Below are 25916 nucleotides of genomic sequence, written 5' to 3' on the forward strand. Positions count from 1 at the left end.
TTTTACGCGTAAGAGCTCACACTTATATGTAAAAAAATATAAGAAATTTCGTAACTATATCTGAACATTAAAACTATCAATAAGTGTAATCATTCTTAACAGAAATTGTCTGGGCAAAAACTGGTGTATGCTGAACCTCGATACTAGAAACCCAGGCAGGTGGCAGCACGTCAGTGTTTATACAGTCGACGGTGCGTAAGGATGTGTTTCGGATTGTTCCTGCGTAGTGTCACGCTGTATGTATCGAAATTTTAGTAGTAGTTTGAGATCCGTTCCGTGGTTTTCGTATCACGATGTTTGATAAAGATCCTGAGGGTGATTCTAGTGAGCCTTGTGGAAGCAGAGAAAGTGAAATGAGTGAAGAAGAGCAGAAGCCTTTGCTGTCAAGTGGTGCAACTGGAAAACAAGAAAAGCATGACCCAGCATCATGCCAAAGTGACCTTGCTGGTGACCCTATCGCAGATTTTACAGAATCAGCTAGCTCATTGTTGACTGTCCTGAAAACTAGTGTTTCAAGTGATATTCCTAATAGTAATAATGAAGCCACGGAGAACTCTTGTAATGAGAATTCTGCAAATGAGAATGTTGATCTTCTTGAACCTTTGTTGACCACTAGTTCCCAGAGTGATTTACCGATGCGAGAGTATCAAGATGCAAGTGCACCATTAATACAAAAGCAGTTCACGGAAAGTCAAAATGAGGAGGAAGAGCCTGTCTCTCATTCAGTACCAATGCCTTCATTACAAGATGATCCACCCAAATCCGTACCCTCAGAAGTGCAAAATAAGGAAAACACTACTGATTTCAGTCAGTGTCAGGCAGCTCCTTCCCAACATTCATCCCAGTCAGTACCACAACAAGATACTCCAGCGCTTCCAATTACTGCTACCTCTCCCATGGATGTAGTTTCTCAGGATCATTCATTACAAACGAATCATCAGCAGCCATCCCCGCACAGTGGTAGTGAACATAGTCTATCAGTACCACTACAAAATATTGTATTGCAGCCAGTGACTTCTACCTCTCCCATGGATGTAGTTTCTCAGGATCAGCATTTACAAGGGCAACATCGGCAGCCATCCCCACACAGGGGTAGGGAAAATAGCCAGTCGTTGGCCATTTCACCTCATAACCAACTAATGGCAACACCAAACCAGGTAATATCACCTCCTCCAAATGCATTTTTACCCCACCCTTATTGGCCTGTGTCATATCAGTATCCTCCTCACCTCAACCAGCCTTATCCACCCATGCAGTATCCAGCACCGCCAATATATCCATATTATCAGCCCATGCCTCTATTGCAGCCATACCATGGACCATTAACACAACCCTTATCTCCTCAACCTAGCTGTGAGGGACATAATGCAGTTCCTTTCCAACAAAACCAGCTACCACCATGTCTTAGTAATCATACTCTTGGGATTCCGAATCAGAATAATTTGGGAAGTAACCAGCAACCGAAGAATCCAGCAAGTGTTAGCCAGCAAGATCAGAGGTTGGAGCACGGACGGGGCAGCTCTCCTTTAGTGACAGCATGTGATCGCACTAGTGAACATAATAAGCGTCCACAAAATGCCAAAGTTTCTGAACCTGAGATCCTCCAGTCGCTACCACCATGTCCATTTCAGACTGTCATATATGAGAATCACAAGTCACACTCATCCAAACCTGTAGTTGGTATGCGCTTACAGGGGCCTCGTCATCTCTTTACTGTGGTTCCAGTGGCAAATGGGGAACTTGAAACAGTTGAAGAAGAAAGTAAACCAACCCCCTCAGGAGGGAGAGACCCAAGTTCATCAGAAGCGTATAGTTCTTCCATGTTACCTGTAAAGTCAGCACAACCAACTTCACTTCCAACTTTTGCGCCATCAAAGTCAGAACCAGTTTCATCACATCCTTTGGAAGATGATACATCTCCCATAGTACCCATTTCCATTGAAAAAGGCGGCACATTAACTGGAACAACCCTGAATGCATTAACCCAAACAAAAAGTCCTAAAAACTGCTTCTCAGCCACTGCTGGAAGAGGACCTAATAGTAAAGATGACTCTTATTTGTCTCCTAAAGGCATAAGAATGCAGAAAATCTCATCTCCCGGCCGTAATGTGTACCATACAGTAACAGGTATGCCTCAAGGACAAAGTACTCTTTGCCGTGACAACACACTTAAGGGCTTGTCTAATGTTCCTAGGGGCTTTACCGTTGGAGGCTTAGGTCTTTCTCCATTCCATCCAAGAGGAGAGTATGGTGTTGGGGGTGCTGCAGTTGTACGTGGTAAGAGAGATGCTGGCGTGCTGAACCTGCCAAGAAATCCATATCACACGGTGACTGGTATGGTGTCAAATCCTCACCCTGTACGAGACTATGGAATAGGTGGGGGAAATTCTTCTCCTCTGCTGAATCATAGAGATGAAATTCCATCATATAGGCCTCGTGGGCCTGGGGGTATTCCAGCATCTCTGGCCTCAGTTGTAATGCCAAAGGACCCTACTCTTGTTTCATCGAGATCATCGAAAAGCCTAAAGCGGCTGAGCTGGGGATACACTGTCACAGAACCCCGTAGCATCCTTGGACATTCAAGTTCAGCAAAACACCTTGGCAATACACTTGTTGAGGAAAATGCTGATGGTGTTGCAGCTCCTCTTATACTTCCGGTTGACCAAATGAATATCACAGAACTTAATGAGCTTACTGTGAATTCCATGGGTGGCATTAGTATAGAAGTGGGGAGTACGGATGGAAGAGCAATGACTGTCCGAGGTGCCCTAACATCACCTGACCAGCTTCCATATCTTCCAGCTGTCTTCAGGTATTGTTTTCTAGATTTTGTCTAATATTTATTTCAAGTAGATAAGCTTGGGAAACTTTACAGCAAAAAGAATTTACTGATTTACTCAATTTAAATTTTTATTGTATTACTACATCTAGGGAAATCAATTTTGCACTTGTTTATAATTTGGAATGTTTATATTTAAGTATCTTATAATTATGTATGCATATATATATATATATATATATATATATATATATATATATATATATATACATACATATATATATATATATATATATACATATATACATATATATACACGTATATTGGTACGCCCTTACTTTAAACCTTAATCATACTCAGAGATGAAAAGATGATTTCCAATGTTTTACTGTGTTGAACGTTTTTGAGGTTCGTTTCGATAGCAAATTAGTATTTCTCGACATACTGGACACCTTTTATATTCTTCAATTACGGTGGGGGGGATACAATGGAAAACCAGTTTTTAGGTGGGAGGGAAAAAACAATGTGAGTGAAATATAGGGGTATATTCTAACCTAACCTAGGTCGTTGGGTGGTTTCCTGGCTGGGAGAGCTGCGCCTAGCCTGGATCCATCACCAAACCTAACCTTGAGAACAAGAAATTGAAACATAATATGGCTGCAACCTAAACTAATCTATGGCATTCTAAATTTAAAAAAAAATAATAAGGTTACAACCTTATATATATATATATATATATATATATATATATATATATATATATATATATATATATATATATATATATATATATATATATATATATATATATATGTATATATATATATATATATATATATATATATATATATATATATATATATATATATATATATATATATATTTTTTAACAGTTAAGTCATACTAACATTTAACTGCAGGTATGTGACTGCATTCCAGACCAAAATATAAGAAAAAAATTTTTGTGTAAGAAAAATTAACCTAAAGGTTTAACATTACACAAAAGATCAAATGAACGGATATGTTTCTGATGAGAAAAATACTAAAAGTTAATCTTAAATATACGATAAGTTAAACGGGCGCAAATGGGTTATATATATATATATATATATATATATATATATATATATATATATATATATATATATATATAAATATATATATATATATATATTTATATATATAGATATATATATATATATATATACATATACACTATATATACATATGCATATATATACATATGTATATACACATAAATATATATATATATATATATATATATATATATATATATATATATATATATATATATTTATATAACCCATTTGCCCCCGTTTAACTTATATCGTATATTTAAGATTAACTTTTGGGTATTTTTCTCATCAGAAACATATCCGTCCATTTGATCTTTTGTGTAATGTTAAACCTTTTGGTTAATTTTTTCTTATAGAAAATTTTTTTCTCATATTTTGGTCTGGAATGCAGTTGTGTACCGTAGTTAAATGTTAGTATGACTTAACTCTGTTAAAATACACGATTCTGGAGAAAGGTAAAACTGTGAGGAAATCCTTTTGGGGAACCTTTATTCGGCAGTTGACACCTTCAGGTTTTTGTCTGGTGAAAGGTTCGCTGTGGCAATATATGACTGAAACTTAACGATTGGCACTTTCGGTTCGCTAACCCAGTTGAAGGAATTTTGTGTTTACTGGTAGCTCTTTTCTGTTAAGCTCATAGGGAATAATTACGTATTTGTGATGTCATTTGAGATCTTGTCCCTTGACATCCGTAACAGTTTCGATAATGGATTCTCGTGCAGGCGTGTGCCCAAATATTTTAGTGGCGCCTTTGCCTTGATTAAGCAAAAGACCTTCATATATGAAAAATGATAGGCAGACAATTATCATTTTGAAGTGCCTCCCTTATATAGCCTATATTTTCCTGGCCTTCACTTTTAGATGCAGGGAAGCGCAGTGTGTTTAGTCGTCTTTGTACTGTTTGTGACAAACTCATTTCTTAAGCGACTGAAATGGGTTTTTTTTAAACATCTAACTTACCTGGTAGTTATATATATAGCTTAAGTCCCTGACGTCACGGCAGAATTTCAAAAACTCGCGGCAATCGCCGATCGGTAGTCAGGTGAACCACCTGTGCGCCCTCTACCCAGGTACCTGGAACCATTCCAACTATTCCTCAGATCTTCCCTGCCGCTGTGTCGGTAACATCGATGGAATTTCGCTCGTAGGCTGTGTTTTTTCGCAACTTATTTTGGTGAAGTACACTTTGGCTTGGCTTTCGCTTGTTCGCTTTTGGATTTTCTTATAACATATCTGACTTCATCGGTGTGAAAATGTGTGTGTGGGGATGCAAGCGGCTTGCTAAAGTCTCATTGGATCCCCACTTAGTATGTCTGAAGAACGGGAATGAAAGACCGGCTCAGAAGAGCCAAGAGTACTGTTTCTCACTCTTCTTGATATAACCAGGGAATAGTTAATTCTTTTCCCTTGATAACTATCCTATTGATCCTTCTCCCGTAGTGGTAGTCTCTGAACCCCTACTGAAACAGGTAAGGACCCAATACTTAATGATTTGTTGGCTGCCATTCAGACCCTGGCCCAACAGGTAAAATCCCTCTCAGAAGACAGGGATAATATGTGATCGATAATAAGAGATCTAAAAATACAAGTGTTAATATGTTGTTAGTGCAAGTGCAGTGGAGGTGCGACCGCTCGGTCCTGTTGTGCTCCTAGTCCTAGACCTCTTCCAAGCTCACCAACCCCTGTGAGAAGGAAAGTCGACAGACAAAGGGAGGCAAGAGGCTTTAGCTACCGGGCAGTCGTCCCCTCGAGCGTACCTGTTGACGTTTCCCAGGACGCTCACCCTCGCCATAGGAAAGGCGAGGTTAAAGTGTTTTTTCGTCCATTGGTTGCTGTACGTCAACCGGAGGAAGCTTTTGACCGATGTCGCACAGGCGGCCAGTTCTCAAGTAACCTCTAGGTTTGACGGGACAGCGAAAGTTAGAAGTATGGACGCCAGGACGTCGAGCGTCGAGAAGCTGGACGCCAGGACGTCGAGCGTCGAGAAGCTGGACGCCAGGACGTCGAGCGTTGAGAAGCGTCAAGTGTCGAGAAGTTAGACGCCAGGACGTCAGGCGTCATGAAGCTGGACGCCAAGACATTAAGCTTCAAGAAAATGGACGCCAACACGCCAGGCGTCAAGAGACTGGACGCCAGGACGCCAGGCGTCAAGATGATATTTTGAAAGACGTCGCTACTCCCGTCTTCGGAAAATCGGAAGAAGAGAATGATAATATCTCGCATTCTCCTGTGAATCCTATTGTAGAGATTTCTGACGAAGACAATATAAAAGGCCATCAGCTTTTATCAGACTTGAAAAGGCTTATGAAGCTATTTTCGGAAATTTTTCCCAGAGAAATTTATCCTGACTGCTCCTCGTTCCCCGCCTTCAGAATTTACTCTTGTGAAGGCGTCTAAGAGGGCAGCGTTTACGAAGAATGGATACTTTCGAAGGAGAAACAATGAAAGACAGCCTTTGTTTTTCCTCCAACCAAACTAGCTCAAGGTCTAGCGTTTAGTATCAAACTGGAGAATCGTTCGGCCTTGGAATACCTGCCCCTTCCCAGGAACCTTCTCGAATCTTGTTGACTCTTCTCGTCGAGTGGCCATGGGGAAAACGAAGTTGTTGGCCGATATCAGAATTGGACCACCCCCTCAAAAGAATTTGGAGATTTAGGAAGGAAGATGGAATTATTCAACACGACTGACACCGAAGAACTCATATATCTGATGTCGTGTATGGATAAAGGACTCGGAGATAGTTCCAACGAATCAACTGCACCTTTCTCAGCGGGACTCCTGAAGAAAAGGGCCCATCTTTGCTCTTTCCTGGCTAATGGGGTCACGTCCAATCAGAATCAGAATTGATTTATACCTCTTTTTTCCTCTCACCCCTTCTCTCAAGGTTTGGTATAGAGGCCTTTTCATCTTTGGCCCAGAAAACCACGTAAGATTTAAGATCTAAAACAGCAAGAAAAGTCCTACCTACGACTTTCATCGCTAAAAAAGTAAGGCTGAGGTTCCTGTGTTTCAGGTATCTCAGCTCTTTCGTGGTCGGCCCTCCGATAGAGGTTCCTCTAGGGCGGGTAGATGAATGACAACGAGAAGAGGCTCTACACAGGGAAGAAGGAGGACCTGCCTTTCTTCTCCTGCAGACTGCGGTAGGAGCCGGACTGTCCAGCCTGAGTAGGCCCCCTCTAGTAACAAGACAATTCGACCTTTCTGCCAAATGCAACGACAGAACCAAGGCAAAGGTTCTACAGCAACAAGTGTCTATGATGTTGCAAAAGGAGACCAGACAGAGAGTTCAAGATCCGAATTCCCCAGGATTCTACATTCGGTTATTCCTGATCCCCAAATGCTTGGGGGGTTAGAGACCGGTGCTAGACGTGATTGCACTCAATTTTTTTGTGCAATAAACAAAGGTCGCTATGGAAACGACAAAATAGGTTTTAGCAGCGGTCAAACAGCATGACTGGATGGCCTCACTGGACCTCAGGATGCGTATTTTCACGTCCCCATGCACCCGATCTCCAAGAATTTTCTGAAGTTCGTCCACGGAAAGGTTTTATAGTTCCGGTCTCTCTCTTTCGGCCTAAACAGACAAGGTTGACGTCTGGCTCTGGAGCCGAGACCTCTCAAGAGCAAGTTACCCAATATTGAGGACGTCATGATAAGACTTCATAGACTACAGATTGTAGCCACAGCAGCAGCCCGGAGCTCTTCCCTTCCAGCCCCAAGGGTAGCTCTCCTACTAAGAACAAACGTAGACAGTTCTATTCAGTCAGGATACCGGGCTGCAAGAGCGTGGCGGACACTGTGTTGCCTTCCGTACATCCTCCTCTTCCTCCTTCGGATTGGTACTCGTCTGCGGAACCCCTCCACGGTCCATTATTGACGATGAGAAGGAAATAATTGCCGTAGTTGAAACTTCCCCAGCCTGTCCCCAACAGCAGGAAGCCCGCATATAGCTTTACTATAAAATATGCAGCAGACTTTGTCTTCCGGCTGCAAGCGTGACAACCAGGCAAAGAGAAGAAGGATAATAGACGTCAACTAAAGCTTCTAGATGTCCAGAAGTTTAAGGCGCTGAACGTAGTGAATGAAACTCTAGACGCTGGATGCAGTGGCGTCAAACATCTAGGAGTGAAACACCATGATGACAAGCGTCAATGAACCCAAGACGTCAGCGTCAAGGCATTGGGCGTCAGGACGTCAGGCTTCAAGATATTGGAAGCCAAGACGTGGAATTAGCTCAGGACGCAAGATGCACTGGCATCAAGCGTCTAACAAAGAATTTAGGTCTACTGATAAACAGATAGAAATCTCAGCCGATCCCATCCCAAGAGGTTCTATGCCTTAGGATGAAGATTCAGAGTCAGGATTCTCGGGCTTTTCCGTTTATTGCAAAGACAGGACAAGCCTCAAGAAAATTTCAGAACTTTATAAAGAGACAGTCATGCTTGGCAAAGGAATGGATGAGTCTGCTGGGAACCCTTTCCTCGCTGGAACGGTTTGTCTCCTTTTGAGAGGTTAATTCTATGCCCGTTACAGTTTCATCTAAATCGGAACTGGGACAAGGAAATAGAACTGGAGACCAAGTGCATCCCCATTTCAGAACCAATAAGACCGTATTTGTAGTGGTGGAACGTCCCGTCAAGCTCCAGGAGGTCCCTTCTCTATATTAGAGGAACCCAGACCTAGTGTTGTTATCCGATGCGTCGGACTCAGTATGGGGAGCAACACGAGGGAAATAAAGTCTCGGGCTCCTGGACCAGAGAGCAGGAGAAGTTAAACATCAATTAGAAGGAACTAACTGCAATCCCTCTAGCTCTCAGGGAGTTCGAACACAGTGGGGAACAAAGAGGTGCAGGTCAACACCGACAACACAGCAGCGTTGGCATACATCAGCAAACAAGGGGCACTCACTCCAGGTCTCTATACGAGACAATAAGAGAATCTCTTCTTTGGGCAAAGGAGAGAGTGTAAAACTAGTAACCCACTTTATCCAAGGGGAGAAAAAATGTGAGGCGGACATTCTGAGCAGGAAATAAAGTCCTCTCAAAAGAATGAACGCTACATCAGGACTTTGGGGACGTCCTTGCATAGATCTCTTCGCCACAGCGCAAACGAAGAGGTTGGACACTTACTGCTCTCAGTACCAGATCCGGGGCTATATACATAGACGCGTTCCTGGTGGACTGGTCCAACTTGGACGTGTATGCATTTCCCTATTTCAAGATAATACACAGGGTACTGAAAAAATTTGTGTCACATGAGAGGACCGGAATGACCCTTGTGGCCCCTTACTAAACAACAAGAGATTGGTTCCCAGAAGTACTGGATTGGATGGTGGACATCCCGAGTAGCCTACCTCAGAGAGTAGATCTACTCAAACAACCCCACTTGGAAAGATACCTACAAGCGCTACTAGTAACTGCTTTCGGACTATCGGAAAACTCACAAGAGCCAGAAGTTTTTCGAAGGAGGCAGCTGGCGCTATCGCAAATCAAGGAAGTTATCCACCATTAAGGTATACCAATCCAAGTGGGAGGTATTTAGAGGATGGTGCAAAGGACAACCATGTGTCCTCTTCCAATATTTCTGTAACCCAAATTTGTATATAGAGAACTCACCAGCATGGAACCTAGACGTGGTCCTGAGGTTCCTCATGGGGAATAGGTTCGATCCCTTGCAGAGGACATCTTTAAAGGACCTCACCATGAAAACTCTTTTCTTGGTCAGTTTGGCCACTGCGAAAAGAGTTAGTGAGATACATGCTCTCAGCAAGAATATAGATTTTATACAAGGCAAGGCAATCTGCTCACTGCAACTAGGCTTCCTTGCAAAAAATGAATACTCGTCACAACCCCTAGCCCAGAACGTTCGAGATTCCGAACCTAACGGACATAACAGGGGAGGAGAGAGAGAGTCCTATTCCTGGTAAGGGCTCTAAGGCTCTACCTGGATAGGACAAAGGACTTAAGAAGGAATTCAGAAGGGCTTTGGTGCTCAGTCAAAAAAGCTCTCTGTATAGATGTCGAAGAATGCTCTGTTTTATTTTATCAGACAGTTGATAAAAGAAGCAAATATGGAATGTAGAGAGATAGACTACAAGATTCTGAAAGTAAAGACACGAGGTCAGGGCAGTAGCAACCTCTGTAGCTCTTAAACAGAACAGGTCCCTGCAGAGTATCTTGGACACGACCTTCTGGAGAAGCAAGTTAGTATTTGCCTCTCACTATCTAAAACAAGTCAAGACATTATCACGAAGATTGCTATACGCTGTGCCCGTTTATAGCATCTAATTCAGTAATGGGAGAGGGGAATACCCTACAATCCCATAAACCAATACCCTTTTTCTTACCTTGGAATTGAGAATTTTTATGGTTGTTGTTTGTGAAGACTGGACGCAGTCTTCCGCAATCATTGGGATGAAAGTTCCTTGGTAGAGCCCGGAACAAGGGTATTGAGAGGAGGTCTAGTCACATAGAGGTTATACACCGGTTGACAGCCCCTAGAGATTTTCAGCCCCCTGGGTGGATCGCTGGATCTCTTAAGGAATGCAGACATAATGAGAGGGAGTTCATTGAAGTCAGCTTCCTTAATCCAATCCTATAAAATAATACCCTTTGTTCTTGCCTTGGAATGGTTGAAATTTGATGGTTGTTTGTGAAGATTGAACGCAGTCTTCCACAATCATTGATTTTAGTCAGATGATCATTTTGTTCCTTGGTGACGCCCAGAACAAGGGTATTATAGGTTGTCTGTCACATAGAGGTTGGTACACCGGTTGGCAGCTCCTAGAGGTCTTCAGCCCCCTGAGTGGATCGCTGGACCTCTTAAGGAATACAGACATAATGAGGCGGAGTTCATTGAACTCAGCTTCCTTAATCAATTCCATAAAACAATACCCTTTGTTCTTACCTTGGAATGGTTGAAATTTTATGGTTGTTTGTGAAGATTGAATGCAGTCTTCCACAATCATCAATTTTAGTCAAATGATCATTTTTGTTCCTTGGTGGCGCCCGGAACAAGGGTATTATAGGTTGTCTGTCACATAGAGGTTGGTACACGGTTGGCAGCTCCTAGAGGTCTTCAGCCCCTGAGGGGATCGCTGGACCTCTTAAGGAAAGCAGACAAAATGAGGGAGTTCATTGAAGTCAGCTTCCTTAATCCAGGTAAGGACCTTAAGTTGGTTTATTAACCCTTAAGCAAATTCCAACGATGTTGGCTGTCTCTGACCCTCCACCAAAGGTGTCAATCAGCTATATATATAACTACCAGGTAAGTTAGATGTTTAAAAATGATATTTTCATAATAAAATGAATTTTTGAACATACTTACCTGGTAGTTATATATAATTAAATTCCCACCCTCCTCCCCTCTAGAGACTAGGGGCATGGAAGATCTGAGGAATAGTTGGAATGGTTCCAGGTACCTGGGTAGAGGGCGCACAGGTGGTTCACCTGACTACCGATCGGCGATTGCCGCGAGTTTTTGAAATTCTGCCGTGACGTCAGGGACTTAAGCTATATATATAACTACCAGGTAAGTATGTTCAAAAATTCATTTTATTATGAAAATATCATGTTAGGATGTTCATCATGTTTTATTATTTTTTAAGTGATTTCATGTTTGCGAGTTGTCGCGATGAGCTGTAAAGAATTTAGGGGATTTTGCCGGAGTTGCGTTATGTCCTTTATGTAAATAAAAAAAAAGAAATATAAAAAGATATGTTTGGAAATACAGTGTGGGAGAACCTTACAGTACATATTCTCTCTTGATGGAATGCCAGCCAAGGGATTGTTTTGGGTTGGATTTGTCTGTTTGTCAGTCAGCAGGTTTACATGAAAAATGGTAAACGGTTTTTTATCCACTTAAGAATTTGAGTAGATTTCTATGTAGATCCCAGTCTGGGTTGGCTCCGTGGTTTTTTACATTAGTTTTAGATGTGTATTTTAAAAAGAAGCATCTACCCGCCTTTTGTAAAATAAAACATCAGTGGCGCCGCACATCAGTGTAACTGATAATGTTGCAATTGTGCTAATCGTATTGCCAGAGTTTTGCAATCTCCGCTGCAGTGCAAGCATAAACTAATGCTGTGACGTCATATCCTCAACGAGGTTATCTTGTACAGACATCACAGTAGCCTAGTTGGGAGAAGACTTGCACCCTGAAGCACTTTGGTTGCTTTTGTATTCAGCAGTACCTTTGGGTATGGTGTGCGTCTATTTGACTTTTATGGCACTGGAATTCTGCCCACCTCCCGTAGGTTTCATAGCTCAAGCACATTCTTATAGGATGAGCCTAATACTGTACAATAAACTCTCTCTCTCTCTCTCTCTCTCTCTCTCTCTCTCTATATTATATATATATATATATATATATATATATATATATATATATATATATATATATATATATAACTCACATCACCGTGATTCGTCAGGGAAAACGTCACTCAATTCACTCTAGCTGATAATTTATTCCTAATGACGTTTCACAACTAGCCACCGTCCCGTGGGATATTAGGAATAAACTATCAGCTGTCGGCCGACTGAGGCGCCTTTCCCTGGACTTATTATCACCTAAAAATTCCTTCGGTAACATATATGAAAATATATTACTTCGAGTTATGATTTAAAGCTTTGCAGCTCTGATGTTGGGTATATATATATATATATATATATATATATATATATATATATATATATATATATATATATATATATATATATATATATATATATATATATATATATATATATATATATATATATATATATATATATATATATATATATATAGTTTATTCCTATGCTTTTATTAACAAAAAAAGATCACAAACCTGCGATTGGTAATTATAGACTTACATAAATGACCAATCCACACCAATATTTATAAAAGGAATGTCCTATTTCGTGGACAATTATTAAGTAAGCCAGATGGATTGTTTATATATATTGACTTAAATTTCCATGTCTCATACTGTCCCAGTAAACTCAAATGAACCTGTTTACGAAGCACTTTGTTACAGGCAATATACATTTTCTTCTGCTTACCTTCAGCAGTTTACGGATTCAGATTACTTTCGCAAAGGTATATGGAAGATCAGAGCTCTTGCTATTCAGGAAAGTCTCAGTGAAATAATCTCCACACAATGTATTTCCATTCCACCCAAGATGTCAACAGGTTTAATTTTATAAAAGGCGAAGTAGTTTCCTTAAAAACTGTTACTTTGTTAATTACTTTAAATAAGTGATTGTTAAATAAATGGCTATTAACTATCTCTTCGGTGTACAAAGTAGGTTTCTTAACTGCTGGTTCCTCTAGCACCTTTGAGATTTTGACTGCTGAAATTATATATATATATATATATATATATATATATATATATATATATATATATATATATATATATATATATATATATATATATATATATATATACAGTATATGTATGTATATAGATAGATAGATATAGCTTCAGCATTTTTATAGCTAAAAAATTTCCGTGGCTTTACAGCCATTGTACTTTATTTATTGATCATTTCTGTTCTTAAATGATCACCTCTGGAATGGTAGATGATTGAATTCACATTTGCTTGATAGTGTTCATTTCTTTTTGTCATAACAGAGGGCAGTGAGTCCAGCATTATGTCAAATCATCTTTTTGCTCTTCCAGGGAGGCGAAATCTCGTAAGGCTAATTGCCATGTGCCGAGTTTCCGTTAGTCCACAATCTTCGATAAAGGTTTTGGGAACACAACGGTGAAACACTGAACAGTCTTTGTTGAAGCCTGTCGTTAAAACTTGTGATTTGTCACCAAAAGTATTAGTGTTTTTTTTTAGATTTCATTGTCACTTACGATTACTAGACTTAATGCAGTTAATATTTTTTGTCCCCCATCATTTTGGTTTCTGGACTAAAATGTACATAACGCAGTTTTGCTGAATCGTCCTTTTATTTTGTCTAATGTTGTATTACGTAGATAGTCTAGAGATAGAGTGATGCATTGAATGAGCAAACTTGGATACTTCCAAGAAGAGCACTGCCGTGAATTTGGGAGAAAATTTTGTTTCAACTTCGCTATGGACTACACTTTTCTTTTTGAGTAGGGCAAGGGAATTGGCATTTTAAGTATTTTCTTTACCGTCATGTTTATTGATGAAACTGGACGCATGTTTTTCTTTGCCCCTAACATTTGCAGAAAGTTTTAAAACAGCATTTATCAGCGTAGACTGATATGTTTGATGTGCTTACTTCGGGGTTAATAGTTCAGTTATTTTGTACTTACCTTTGAGTGAGTGTGAAAACATTATGTTGCTATTCTTGATAATTGTCAAAATTTCCTGGCAAAAGTGAATCAGCTACATTCACAAGATGGTAGTAGTAGTATTAAAGTAGTTTTACCAGACCACTGAGCTGACTTTCAGCTCTTATAGGGCTGGAGTATTCATTAATTTGATTTGCTAAATTATTACTATGCTGTAGGTATTTTTATGAGACCACCGAATTTTGTTTGTTTCTGTAATCGACATTTTAAGTGTTGCCCTTGAAGGAAAGACGTCAGTACATGAAGCTAAGGTCTTTATTTGCTCTTGTGGTCAGATCAAGAGTTTTGGGTAGGAATGTCATTCAGAATATTCTGTCTTATCCAGAAAGTGCCATGCATTATTTTTCAGTCTTCCCTAACATCTATCACTTTGCTGCCAGACACCATTAGTAGTTGTCATTGCTGTCTTGAGTTTGTAATAAAGGTTCAAACTGGTGAATTCATCTGGGAATGTCGTTCTGTTGTAGAAATTGTCTGGAGCAGCAAATTTTGGTGCTAAAATTGATGGTTCTCGTTTTGCAGACATCTCGTTTATTCCCTGTATTTTAGTTAAAATAGTGTGCACTAATGCCCGGTTTCTCGGCTGTCTGTAAGACAATCAGAAGTCTGTCAGGCAAAATTTAGCCATGAGTGACATCCACAACATTAGTGGTTGATGGTTTTGGTTTGTTCAGAATCAATTGAGATCTTTTATACAGTCATATAGCCTAAGTGGTTGTAATGTGCAGTTACACCAAAAAAGTGTGGATTTTTACTGCTGGGGTGGCTGATAACATTAAATAAAGTCTCTTGCGCTTCATGGGTTAAGTCATAGCAACATTGGCACGAGTAATAAGTCTTAAAGTTAAGTATATCTTAGTTTAACCAGACCACTGAGCTGGTTAACAGCTGTCCTGAAGGATTAGACTTATTTTTACGTGGCTAAGAACCAACTTGGTTACTTAGCAACGGGACCTACAGCTTATTGTGGAATCCGAACCACATTATGACGAGAAATTAATTTCTATCACCAGAAATAAATTCTTCTAATTCTTCATTGGCGGCTCGGAGAGTCGAACGCTGGGCCAACAGCGTGCCAGTCGAAAGCTCTACCATCCCTCCAAAGAAGAACTGTAATAAGTCTTAAAAGATCGTCAGTGAATTAGAGTGCATGGAACCAAATAGGCTACATTGCAAAGTGAATGTAGAATAGACTTTGGCGAGATGTAAAGGAAGTTTATGAATGTGAAATATTCCTTAGATAGATCAGTTATTGGGAAGCAGTAAATAGAATATGATTGCAGCCATGGTATTTGGGATTTTTTTGGAATTACTTCTAGGGAAAATTGTCAAGAAAAAATAGTAACGAATATGAACGGTGATTCAAGTTTGGACGGTCAGACCCAGGGGTAACCCAAAGATTAATTGAGGTAAACGTGGACGTTGAAGTGACCGTTTGAATTAAGGACAACGTTCAGAGAAGACGATGGAAGACCTCTTCTTAAGGTTAGGCAGTAGGCATGAAAACAAGAGTCATTATCGTCAGATAGCTAGGTTCATCAGGATGTTCAGACTTTATAGTTCCAATATAACATTGTGTGGAAATGTAACATTGTGTGGAAAAAAAGTTAAGTATATCCTAGTTTAACCAGACCACTGAGCTGATTAACAGCTCTCCTAGGGGTGGCCAGAAGGATTAGATTTATTTTACGTAGCTAAGAACCAACTGGTTACCTGGCAAAGGGACCTACAGCTTATTGTGGAATCCGAATCACTTTATGACGAGAAATGAATTTCTTTCACCAGAAATAAATTCCTCCAATTCTTCATTGGCCGGTCGGAGAGTCGAACGTTGGGCCAATAGCGTGCTAGCCGAGAGCTCTACCCACCCCTCCAATGAAGAACTAACACTGTGTAGAGTAATTATGTATACATGCAGCTGCGTAGAAAATGCTTATAGTGTTTTACCTCAGAGGGAGGAGGAGGAGAGGTCCTCAGAGAAGTGCAGATATTTATAAATCTTGTCTGGTAGCAACCACTGATTTAAATATGAAAAATAATAAAAATCATAGACCTCCGTGTCCTATCAAGTTATTTATATCATCCAACCATATTCATAATTTTAAAGAGGTGGAAGAAGAAGTATATAGCTGTATTTAAGAAACCTTTACTGCTCTTGAGGATAGAGGAGAAACAAGTCGTATGGATTAATAGTAAGTCGCCAGTGTTAGGAAGATGAGAAAGTGCGTGCCTAAGGAGACCACTTTTCCAAGAGCAGACTACTGGTAGCAACGCGCTGTCCGTAAAGGCCCGTCCACATTGTCTCATGGTGCAGATTTAGGGTCGGCTTGGAACGAAAAAAAAGTATGTTCAGGGTTTTTCAGGGTGCTTCCTTGAGACGGTATTTGGTAAAAGGCATTTTCTTTTGCTCTGTTTTACGCACAAATATGGCAGCGCCCAGTGCTCATCCAGCAGCTGGCTAGTTTTCTATTGCATTGTCTTTCTCTACTTATTTTTCTCTCCCTGTGCAATGGGAAAGTAAACGACGGTTCCCTCGAATGGAATAAAGAATATTCTCATGTTGGAGAGGCATCCTTGTTTCTGGCAATTTATAAGCTCAGGTAAATTTTTAAGTATATAACTGAGGGCTTCTGGTGTGTGCTGAATTTTCAATTTTTGAAATACAAATTTGATTCACTATATTATATATATATATATATATATATATATATATATATATATATATATATATATATATATATACATATATACATATATATAATATATATATATGTATATACACACATATATATAAGATACATATGATATATATATATATATATATATATATATATATATATATATATATATATATATATATATTTATATATTTATATATATATATATATATATATATATATATATATATATATATATAATATATATATACAGTATATACACACATATATACATATACTTATATATGATATATATATATAGTGTGTGTTCAAAACTTGCTTTTTGAGCCATATTTTCATATTTTCACTTTTCTTGCTGCAAGAGCGTTAACCACCTCACTACACAAAATTGGCTCTTGTTGCCTGCTGTCAATAGCACATCTTTGCTACGGGTGACGCGGCGAATATTGGTTCCTGTTAATCTTGTTCCTGTCGCCAACTTTTGAACCCTGACACTTTTATTTTCTTTTTTTCCGAGAACCTTGATGAATGCCCTTATCCCGAAACCCACACAAGTGCATGATCTCATGGACGAAGTTTCACTTACAACTGGGATTGTGTGAAACATCCGTATTATTTGTAATTTAGTTATGAAGTTATTCATCTTGACGGTATTCAGCGTGTGTTTTAGGTATATTTTGTTACCGTATATAAATGATATATCATAAGAAATCTTGGTTCTTTAAAGGACACCATCCATCCAGTGCAGACATTATCAGTGAATCGACTGTCATTGGACTTCGAACGGCAGTTGAGATATTCATTTAAGTAGTTACTTGAAACTGCGAGACCCCTGCATCTCAAGTGATGTCATTATGTCTAGTCTTTGGTGTGGTTGCCATCTGCCTACGGGTATTATGAGAAGGTGACTTCCACTCCAGAGAAGAACGGGATCTCCCCATCCCCGACAGTGACCTTTCCCCTTCCCCCTTCCTAAAGCATGCCATGGTCAAGGGCGGGTAGAAAAGTTTAGTGTGCCGTTGAAACGGTTCAGCAATTCCGAAAAGGACTCGGGCTTTGTTATGATTGCGGCAAAAAAAAAAAAAAAAAAAAAAACTGGATTCGAAACTTCGATAAGTTGCTCCTGAGGGCAGGGATTTTCAAAACAAACCGGAAAAGCCAAAGTTTTCGAATAATTGGTAAAAAGGGAAGAATCGCAGACCAGAAAGTCGAAATCTAACGTCACTTGAGGTTCAGGCTTTCCTTTGAGCACCTAGGTTCATGATTGTTGTGAGAAGCCATACTATTCTTGTTTTCTGTTATTATGAATGTAGTTTGGAAATAAATTACCTTTTTAAGTAAACTCCATGGCCACGTTCCTCCTAAGACCTGAAATGAAATAACTGATTGAAACTGCTTTCAGTACTAAGGATAATTTATATTCTTCTTACCTGTGTGGTCGTGACGAGAGAGAGAGAAGAGAGAGGGAGACAGCGAGCGAGCAAGCGAGGCCTCCGGCAACTGGGAGTCCCTAGCCTGTCGCAACAAGGAGAGGAGAAATGCAACAAAAACGTATAGGCTATGTTGGCAGAGAGGCTGATTAGGCCTTTCAGAATAGCACCGCAGTCTCGGAGGAGCATTCTTAAACGGCAAGGCTTTACTGGGAAATGAAAATGTGATGTCGAAGAACATGTGACGAGAAGAAACCTGGATCCAAACAGTCTTGAGCATCATGATAGTTGGGCATGGCAGCCCTTAGGGCAAAATATTTACTAGGCAGGAGACGAAAGCCTTGAGGTGGCCACAGAACCGCAAATGGGTCAGTCACATTCTTCGTTGCTCGTTTTTATTGATTTTTGCTTTCTCCGTCGTATCCTCCTCTCACACAGCTGATTGACTGGTTCCATCCTGTCCCACAAACTGACCTGAAGTCCTTGGCCTCAGAAATGTAGTTCTCTTGTTTACGGTAAGCAATTTAAGGACTTTGCTCCCCCAGACGCTGTAAACTTCATCGTGCACCCAAAAAATAAACGCCTTTTTATTAGTTTCCTGTAAAAGAAAACTATTGAGATGCAATTTGTCTGTCCCTTCGCACTTTTTCTGTCCGCCCTCAGATCTTAAAAACTACTCAGGCTAGAGGGCTGCAAATTGGTATGTTGATCATCCACCCTCCAATCACCAAACATAACAAATTGCAGCCCTCCAGCCTCAGTAGATTTTATTTTATTTAAGGTTAAAGTTAACAATGATCATGCGTCCGGCACCGCTATAGGTACCAACAACACAGGCCACTACCGGGCCGCGGCTTAAAGTTTCATGGACCGCGGCTGAGAGTTTCATGGGCCCAGGCTGAGAGTCTCACACAGCATTATACGCTGTACAGAAAACTCGATTGTGCCGAAGAAACTTCGGTGTATGTTTTACTTGTACGCAACACGCAATACGCTAGGTTACACAAACCGTTTTTTTTAAATTTCCCCCAAACACTGTAAACGAAACTGAACAGAATAGTGAAAACGCCTAACGATGGATTTAAAAGCATTGTATCTCTCTCTCTCTCTCTCTCTCTCTCTCTCTCTCTCTCTCTCTCTCTCTCTCTCTCTCTCTCTCTCTCTCTCAGGACTCCTATTCTAGACGTAAGAAATTGTTGGATAACTGTGTTCGAAACAGGAAAAGAAAGATAGAGGAAAAAACTCTCAGGGTATTACCAGTGAGAAGTCACGAAGCAGTGAACAGATTTCCTTTGAAAATTTCCCCTAGATGTAGAGTCAAAGTACTGTAATGCAATCAAAGGCTAGTCATTATTCTAAACGCCACGCTTTCCGACCTTTTACAAGTGTCGACTGCCCAGCGGTTAGCCTATGTGGATAGTTATTGAGAGTACCGCCATAATTTTGGAAATGTATAGCATTCTGGTTAGTACGAAACTCACAAATAATACTTGTAGAACTCGGATAATTTATTAGGACTTTATTTGCTCATACTAGTCTTGAACATTAAGGATATAGTAGTTGTATAGTGACGTATACACAGGTAGTATGTTCGTCTCATAGGATTTTTGAGTGGATTGGTTTTGTTTTTAATAATAATCGACTTTGAAAAATATAATTTTGTGCACTTTTCTCAGTTTTGCAAGACTAGTTATACTAATTCAAATACTGACACATCAAATAAGTTGCGCAAAAGAACATGAACAAAATCTGAGTAGCTTTTACATTTATATACCTCCAAGATTTGATGCTGCGCTGACTGTTAGTAGCCTACTTTTATTTGAATGAAAATTCTTTAATACAAATGAAAACAGTATCGTAGTAAAACCAGTAAAGTATTTGGAAAACGAAAGTGAAATATCTTCAGTGAATAAAAAATTTGGATCTTTCCTGGTTAGTGATCCCCAAGGGTTTTAACCGGTATGTATCCACATTTGCGGCGCGTTTAGTACATGCCCGTTGGGAATTACCATAAAAACATAAACAAAAGACTGTAAATATCATAAGATAATAACCCCCAAGAAAAATTAGTCCCAGATAACGACCTCTAAAACCTTGGGGGGTCACTATCTAGGAAAGATCCAAAAATTGAATGTGTCTTGCAGTGGAAATTGTCATAGATTCTTTTTATGGTCTCAATGTATGACGATGTGGACACTACAAAAATGTGCTGGTTGCCACAGACAAGAGGGTGGTGACCACTTCGGAATCAGCTGAGGAGTAGCTTTTGTTGGGTTGAATACCATCACCCACTGAAAACAGTGGGAGTATTTGTAGGTTTATTCCCTAAATACGTCTCTTCCGTTCTGACATTCAACATACACATCTCTTATATTGTGGTACAGATGTTTGCTTCATAAGATAATATATTGTACAATGTATTAAGCATGATTTAATATGGAGAAAATAAAAGAATTACGAATAATGCAAATTTTTGCTGCAAATGCAGCTGTAGTTAATACTAAATTTGAGTAGGAAACCAAAACGAAGAAAAAAGTGCTGATAGCAGTAAGAGCTCTCTCTCTCTCTCTCTCTCTCTCTCTCTCTCTCTCTCTCTCTCTCTCTCTCAGCTCTTCGTTGGGTGAGTCGTTAGAGCTGCGGACTGTCACTCGATGGGCCTGAGTTCAATTCCCCGGCCGGTTGATGAAGAGTTAGAGGAATTTATTTCTGGTGATAGAAATTCATTTCTCGCTATAATGTGGTTCGGATTCCACAATAAGCTGTAGGTTCCGTTGCTAAGTAACCAATTGGTTCTTAGCCATGTAAAATAAGTCTTAATCCTTCGGGCCAGCCCTAGGAGAGCTGTTAATCAGCTCAGTGGTCTGGTAAAACTAAGGTATACTTTTTCTCTCTCTCTCTCTCTCTCTCTCTCTGACGGAAATGCATAACATGACGAGATTGTAAGGGCTGGGGGAATGGTTTTTTTTTATATGCATTATATATCTATATTCTGCATAGTCAAGGTTCACGCTTTAAAAATGGTATATAATTCAGAGTGGAACTGTCTTGGTAAAAGTCATCAACCCAGAAGAGGTTAAATAAGAAGTTCACCCGTAGTATTCAGCTGAAAACTTTAAAAATAAATAAATAAAACTATCAACAGTGGAGTACAGACAGGGATGTCTGATTATGCATTTATAGCCAGCACTTCTGGTTGATATCCGGTCCAACGGTTTACACTGTAGACATTTTAACCGTTTCATTTTTGTTTTCAACGAGGATTTTGAAAAAAAAAACTATAGTTGTTTTAGAGCTAGGCTACTGAGAAAATCGCGAGGGTTGCTTCATACTCCACTCCCTTCTTCAGCGGGAAAGGAGACAAAGGTGACATAAGTTCCCAATGATCTTTTGCAGAGAAGTATTGAAGGCTGGTTGACTACTACAGATTTAAGAGGTCTTCTTAATGGTTTCGATGTGAATGGGGTCAGATTCAATGCAAAGCTTCTGAACGCGGTGAAACATCTCATCCGTGAAATTTATAGTGTCTAGTAAAGCAGAATTCTGTGCTTGCATCATAAAGTTAATTTTGGTGCAGTTCTTCGAATACGGAAAAGAATCAGCCTTCTTTTTCAATAAAAAAAAAATGCTCACATTTGGGAATCCCCACCATGTTCCTTTGTCTTCTCCCTCCCCCTTCCATTCACTTTCTCCCTCCCCCTTCCATTCACCTTCTCCCCTTTCGCAACCCCTTCTCCCACCGCCCCTTCCCTTTTCCGTTCCTTTCCCTGTTGTTAGTTTAATGGTGCATCGGAAATGCTTATATGCCGCTACATTTTCACGTTAACCAATCTATCTCTAATCAAATCTATCGCGATATGACACAGCGCTTCCTGGTTTGTTGCTCGATATTAATCAGTGACGTCATGGGCATTAGATTGCAGTTCTCGTACACCACATGCGCCTGCTCTCCGGAAATGTATTTTCTAAATAACCAAGAACTTTTATACCAGGAATATCAGTTACTCTGTGAACTGAGGTGGTATTAATAAGAAGTAACCCCTAATTTGAGTAATGTTACCTGCATGGACATTGAAATTTAAAGATTTATTCATATTTGCCAACTGTATGGTAATTGTCTCGTTTGAGTCGTAGTATTAACCCTGGTTCAAATCACCGAAATTCCAGCTTTGTTTCGTTTTCGTGGAAGCTGCGAGGAATAACACAAACGCATTTATTTCACCATTGTGATTTACAATTCATGAGACCCTTAGGTGTCTGCAAAATATTCACTTGCTGTTGCCGTATATTTGAGGATATAAATTACTCTGCCGTCTGAGAATGCGTCAGTGAAAACTATTCAGTGATTTTTTTCTAACATTTTTTATACTGATTGACGTCACATGAACCATATTGGGACTGTGGACACAGCACTGCGATCATTTGGAAGGAGAGAGTGTCGAACAATGACTGAGACCGGATGGAATCTGTTTGCAAGAAGAGAGAGAGAAAGAACAGAGGTAGGCTGAAGCTCATTTATGACATTTGTGTTAGAGGTGTTGATAGAAATAAATGTGCGGAGAAAATAGCTCGTCAAGGTAATTCAGGAATCGTATTGCTGGCAAATGTTGATGTTGGAAGCGAGGTCGACCCGAAAAGTGCAAATTTGGTAGAAGTGCACGTGAAGAGAGATGCGTTTGCTGTTAAACTGTTGTCTACGTGTGATGATTCAAGAGATATTAAATAATTCGAGTATGCTGAGACATCCTGTAGAAGGGAAATTAAATAGTGACACCAGACACAATGCCTGCGACCTCTGCCACTGACACCAGAGTCGAAATGCAAATTTCCAAGTATGAGCTTTTGTGATGGGGTTGATGGCCAAGAGAGCTTCTGTGTCATTCAAGTATTGGTCATACCAAGAGTCGCTTTATTTGACTGCTTCTGGGACCAGTGTGGGGTAGCGAGCGTTATAGCGTGGTGCATGCCATGGTGGTCACCCATCCAAGTACTAGCCAAACTCCTCTTTGACAGATTTCTCTGAAGTGAGTTTGTCGCTTTTATGGCAACTAAAATGAAATGTCCACAAGTAGTATCAACGGAATCAGAAATGGATGTATGGAGATGTTGCCAGTAAACTTTAAGGTAAAGGTAAGGAGTCACACTGTATAGGATGGTGTTGACTTGTGGAGAGAATAGGAAAATGTAGATGCCTATAAGATCTCAGTGAATGGTATGTTTTAGCAAAGATTTGCATCTATAAAGAATGGATTTCCAATGAGACGTTTGGCAGAAATGAAGAAAGTCCGTTGCCTGTCACGGAAACATACAAACCTTGAAAAGGCAGAGCTGGTGCAGTACATCAATCATGTGAGGTGGATGAGTAAAAGCACAAAGTGGCAGCGGAGCCGGAAATTGCCAGAGGACGCTGACTGCGACGGTTCATCATGTGTATGGCATGGCATGGCATGGGATGGGCTCACTCGGGAAAGGTCATCTTTTACCTTGAGAGGGACCGGCTGAGAGCCGCTGGAAGGATTGAACCTTCCAGTACTTAGCTGAATTTTTGGTATTTGTTCTCTCTCTCTCTCTCTCTCTCTCTCTCTCTCTCTCTCTCTCTCTCTATATATATATATCTATATATATATATATATATATATATATATATATATATATATATATATATATATATATATATATATATATATATATATATATATATATATACAGTATATGTGTTGTTCACATTCCCTTTCTCTCGTGTCTTTCTAGTGTAAATAAATAGTGTGTCTGTGTATGTGTCTGTGTGTGTGTGTGAGAGAAACAGTATTGTACTTAGTACCGTGTACATTATGACATATACTGTACAAGGAGTCAACACAGAGATAATGTTTCCTTTGTCAAGGGCATGCTGTTTTTTTTTTCGGTGACTATTTTTGATCCAAGAGAATGGATGGCCTCCACGGAAGTCGCTTCACATCAAAGTGAACATTGTGAAGATAGAAATTTTACTGACAAATGGCGATGGATGCTAATGCTTATGTACATGACATTTTCCATAAGATCTACTCAAAATGTCATGGTTGCTGTGTTGCTTGATTTTCCAGATTATTCAATTTGAATTCTTGCCTTGGTTTCAGAGCGAGCAAAATACATTAAAAGTTTCCCGTTTGCCTAAAATTTTGTATTACTCTCTCTGCTGACGAAGTGCGTTTTGTATTCAGGATGTGAATAGAGTTACATCGCAACATCCCACCTCCTTCAAACGTTGGCCAGAATCTCGAGCCTTATCTGACCAGAGATTAGATTACACGTATGTGTCACCCTCGCTTCTTTTCTCTTGTCCTTGGTGAGCGTGTGTGATCTGGGTCGATTTGTGAATGCAGAGGACATTGTTGTCGCTTTTCACCTGTCGCCATCAGCCAGTTCGCTCGTCATCCTTCCCTTCACTTGTCGTCATTCGTCATGTCATCCCTTACGTCATATTTCCGTGACGGCCGTGTTAATGACTCGTGTCGTGTGTCGTATACCTTCCTCGTCTGTATTCCTGTGATTAGCCTAGTTGGTCGTTTATTTGGACTGGGCCAAGTTTGGAGAATAGGAGATAACAATTAATACGGTACTTGATGATGTTAAACATTCTCTCTCTCTCTCTCTCTCTCTCTCTCTCTCTCTCTCTCTCTCTCTCTCTCTCTCTCTCTCACAGACACATACACACATTATTATGAATTAGGCTACATGTCCTATATAAATCGGTTGCTTGTGAAAAATTATTGCATTGAAGAAGTAACCCTGCATGAGACCGTATGCATAAATGATTTTTATGCAGTTGCTCATCTCTCTCTCTCTCTCTCTCTCTCTCTCTCTCTCTCTCTCTCTGATATTGAACAATACTAATCAGTATCAGTTCGTTCAGGCTTCCAGTATTTGAAGTTTCCCGTTTAGGGCTTTGGAATCTGGAGCTGCACCGGCTGTGCTCTTCTTCAATTGAATAAGATGGCTTTGTGTGCGCTCCTCAGTCTTATTTTTTCATCTTTCAGGGCGATGCAAATTATCTGTTTAAAAACAAAAAGGACAGTAAATACCTGGTATTTTCTACGCGTGTATTGAATTAATATTGCTTTTGGAATACATTTGTGTTGATTGGAGAATAGCTTATAGTCGTATTTGTTGACGGCTATAACTGACTGAGGATGATGATGTACAGTACATGCAAGAGTTCCTGATAAAGATCAATCTTTCCAGGAACTGTCCGTGTTAGTTTGGCTCTTATTAGGCCATTTGATTTATGCATAGCAGCAGACTCCGAGAAAAAATGCATCACTGAACCGTCGCTACATATCAAGATTGGTCTCGTTTCCAAATCGTCTCTGAAGGCCATAACAATGACTTAGAAGAGACTTCTTATACATATTGAGATAGATGATGGCCCTTTCCTGAAGAAATCTGGTGCTTATTAGTTCCAGTAGTGTTGACTTGACAAAGGGGTAACTTCGTCATTTTCATAATTATGCCATGTAATGACTGTGTAGATTAGGTCTGTGCATTTTATTCCAGTGGCAGAGGCATGTCTTTGGTAAGTAGATTTTGATGCTTCTGGCCTTTAGCTTCTCTTGGGTGACTGTGGACTCCATTGTA

General features: G+C 39.8%; 1 protein-coding gene across 1 annotated transcript in view; it reads left to right on the forward strand.

Moving 5' to 3' along the window:
• Positions 1–172: 172 nt before the first annotated feature.
• The window catches only part of LOC136840992 (uncharacterized), a 183723-nt gene continuing 157979 nt past the window's right edge, over positions 173–25916 (forward strand). The window contains exon 1 of the mRNA XM_067108010.1: positions 173–2812. Within this exon, the coding sequence (XP_066964111.1) occupies positions 294–2812 (2519 nt within the window). The 5' untranslated portion in view covers positions 173–293. The remainder of the gene's footprint in view (positions 2813–25916) is intronic.

This window comes from Macrobrachium rosenbergii, chromosome 8 (genome assembly GCF_040412425.1).
Source record: "Macrobrachium rosenbergii isolate ZJJX-2024 chromosome 8, ASM4041242v1, whole genome shotgun sequence".
Classification (NCBI taxonomy): domain Eukaryota; kingdom Metazoa; phylum Arthropoda; class Malacostraca; order Decapoda; family Palaemonidae; genus Macrobrachium; species Macrobrachium rosenbergii.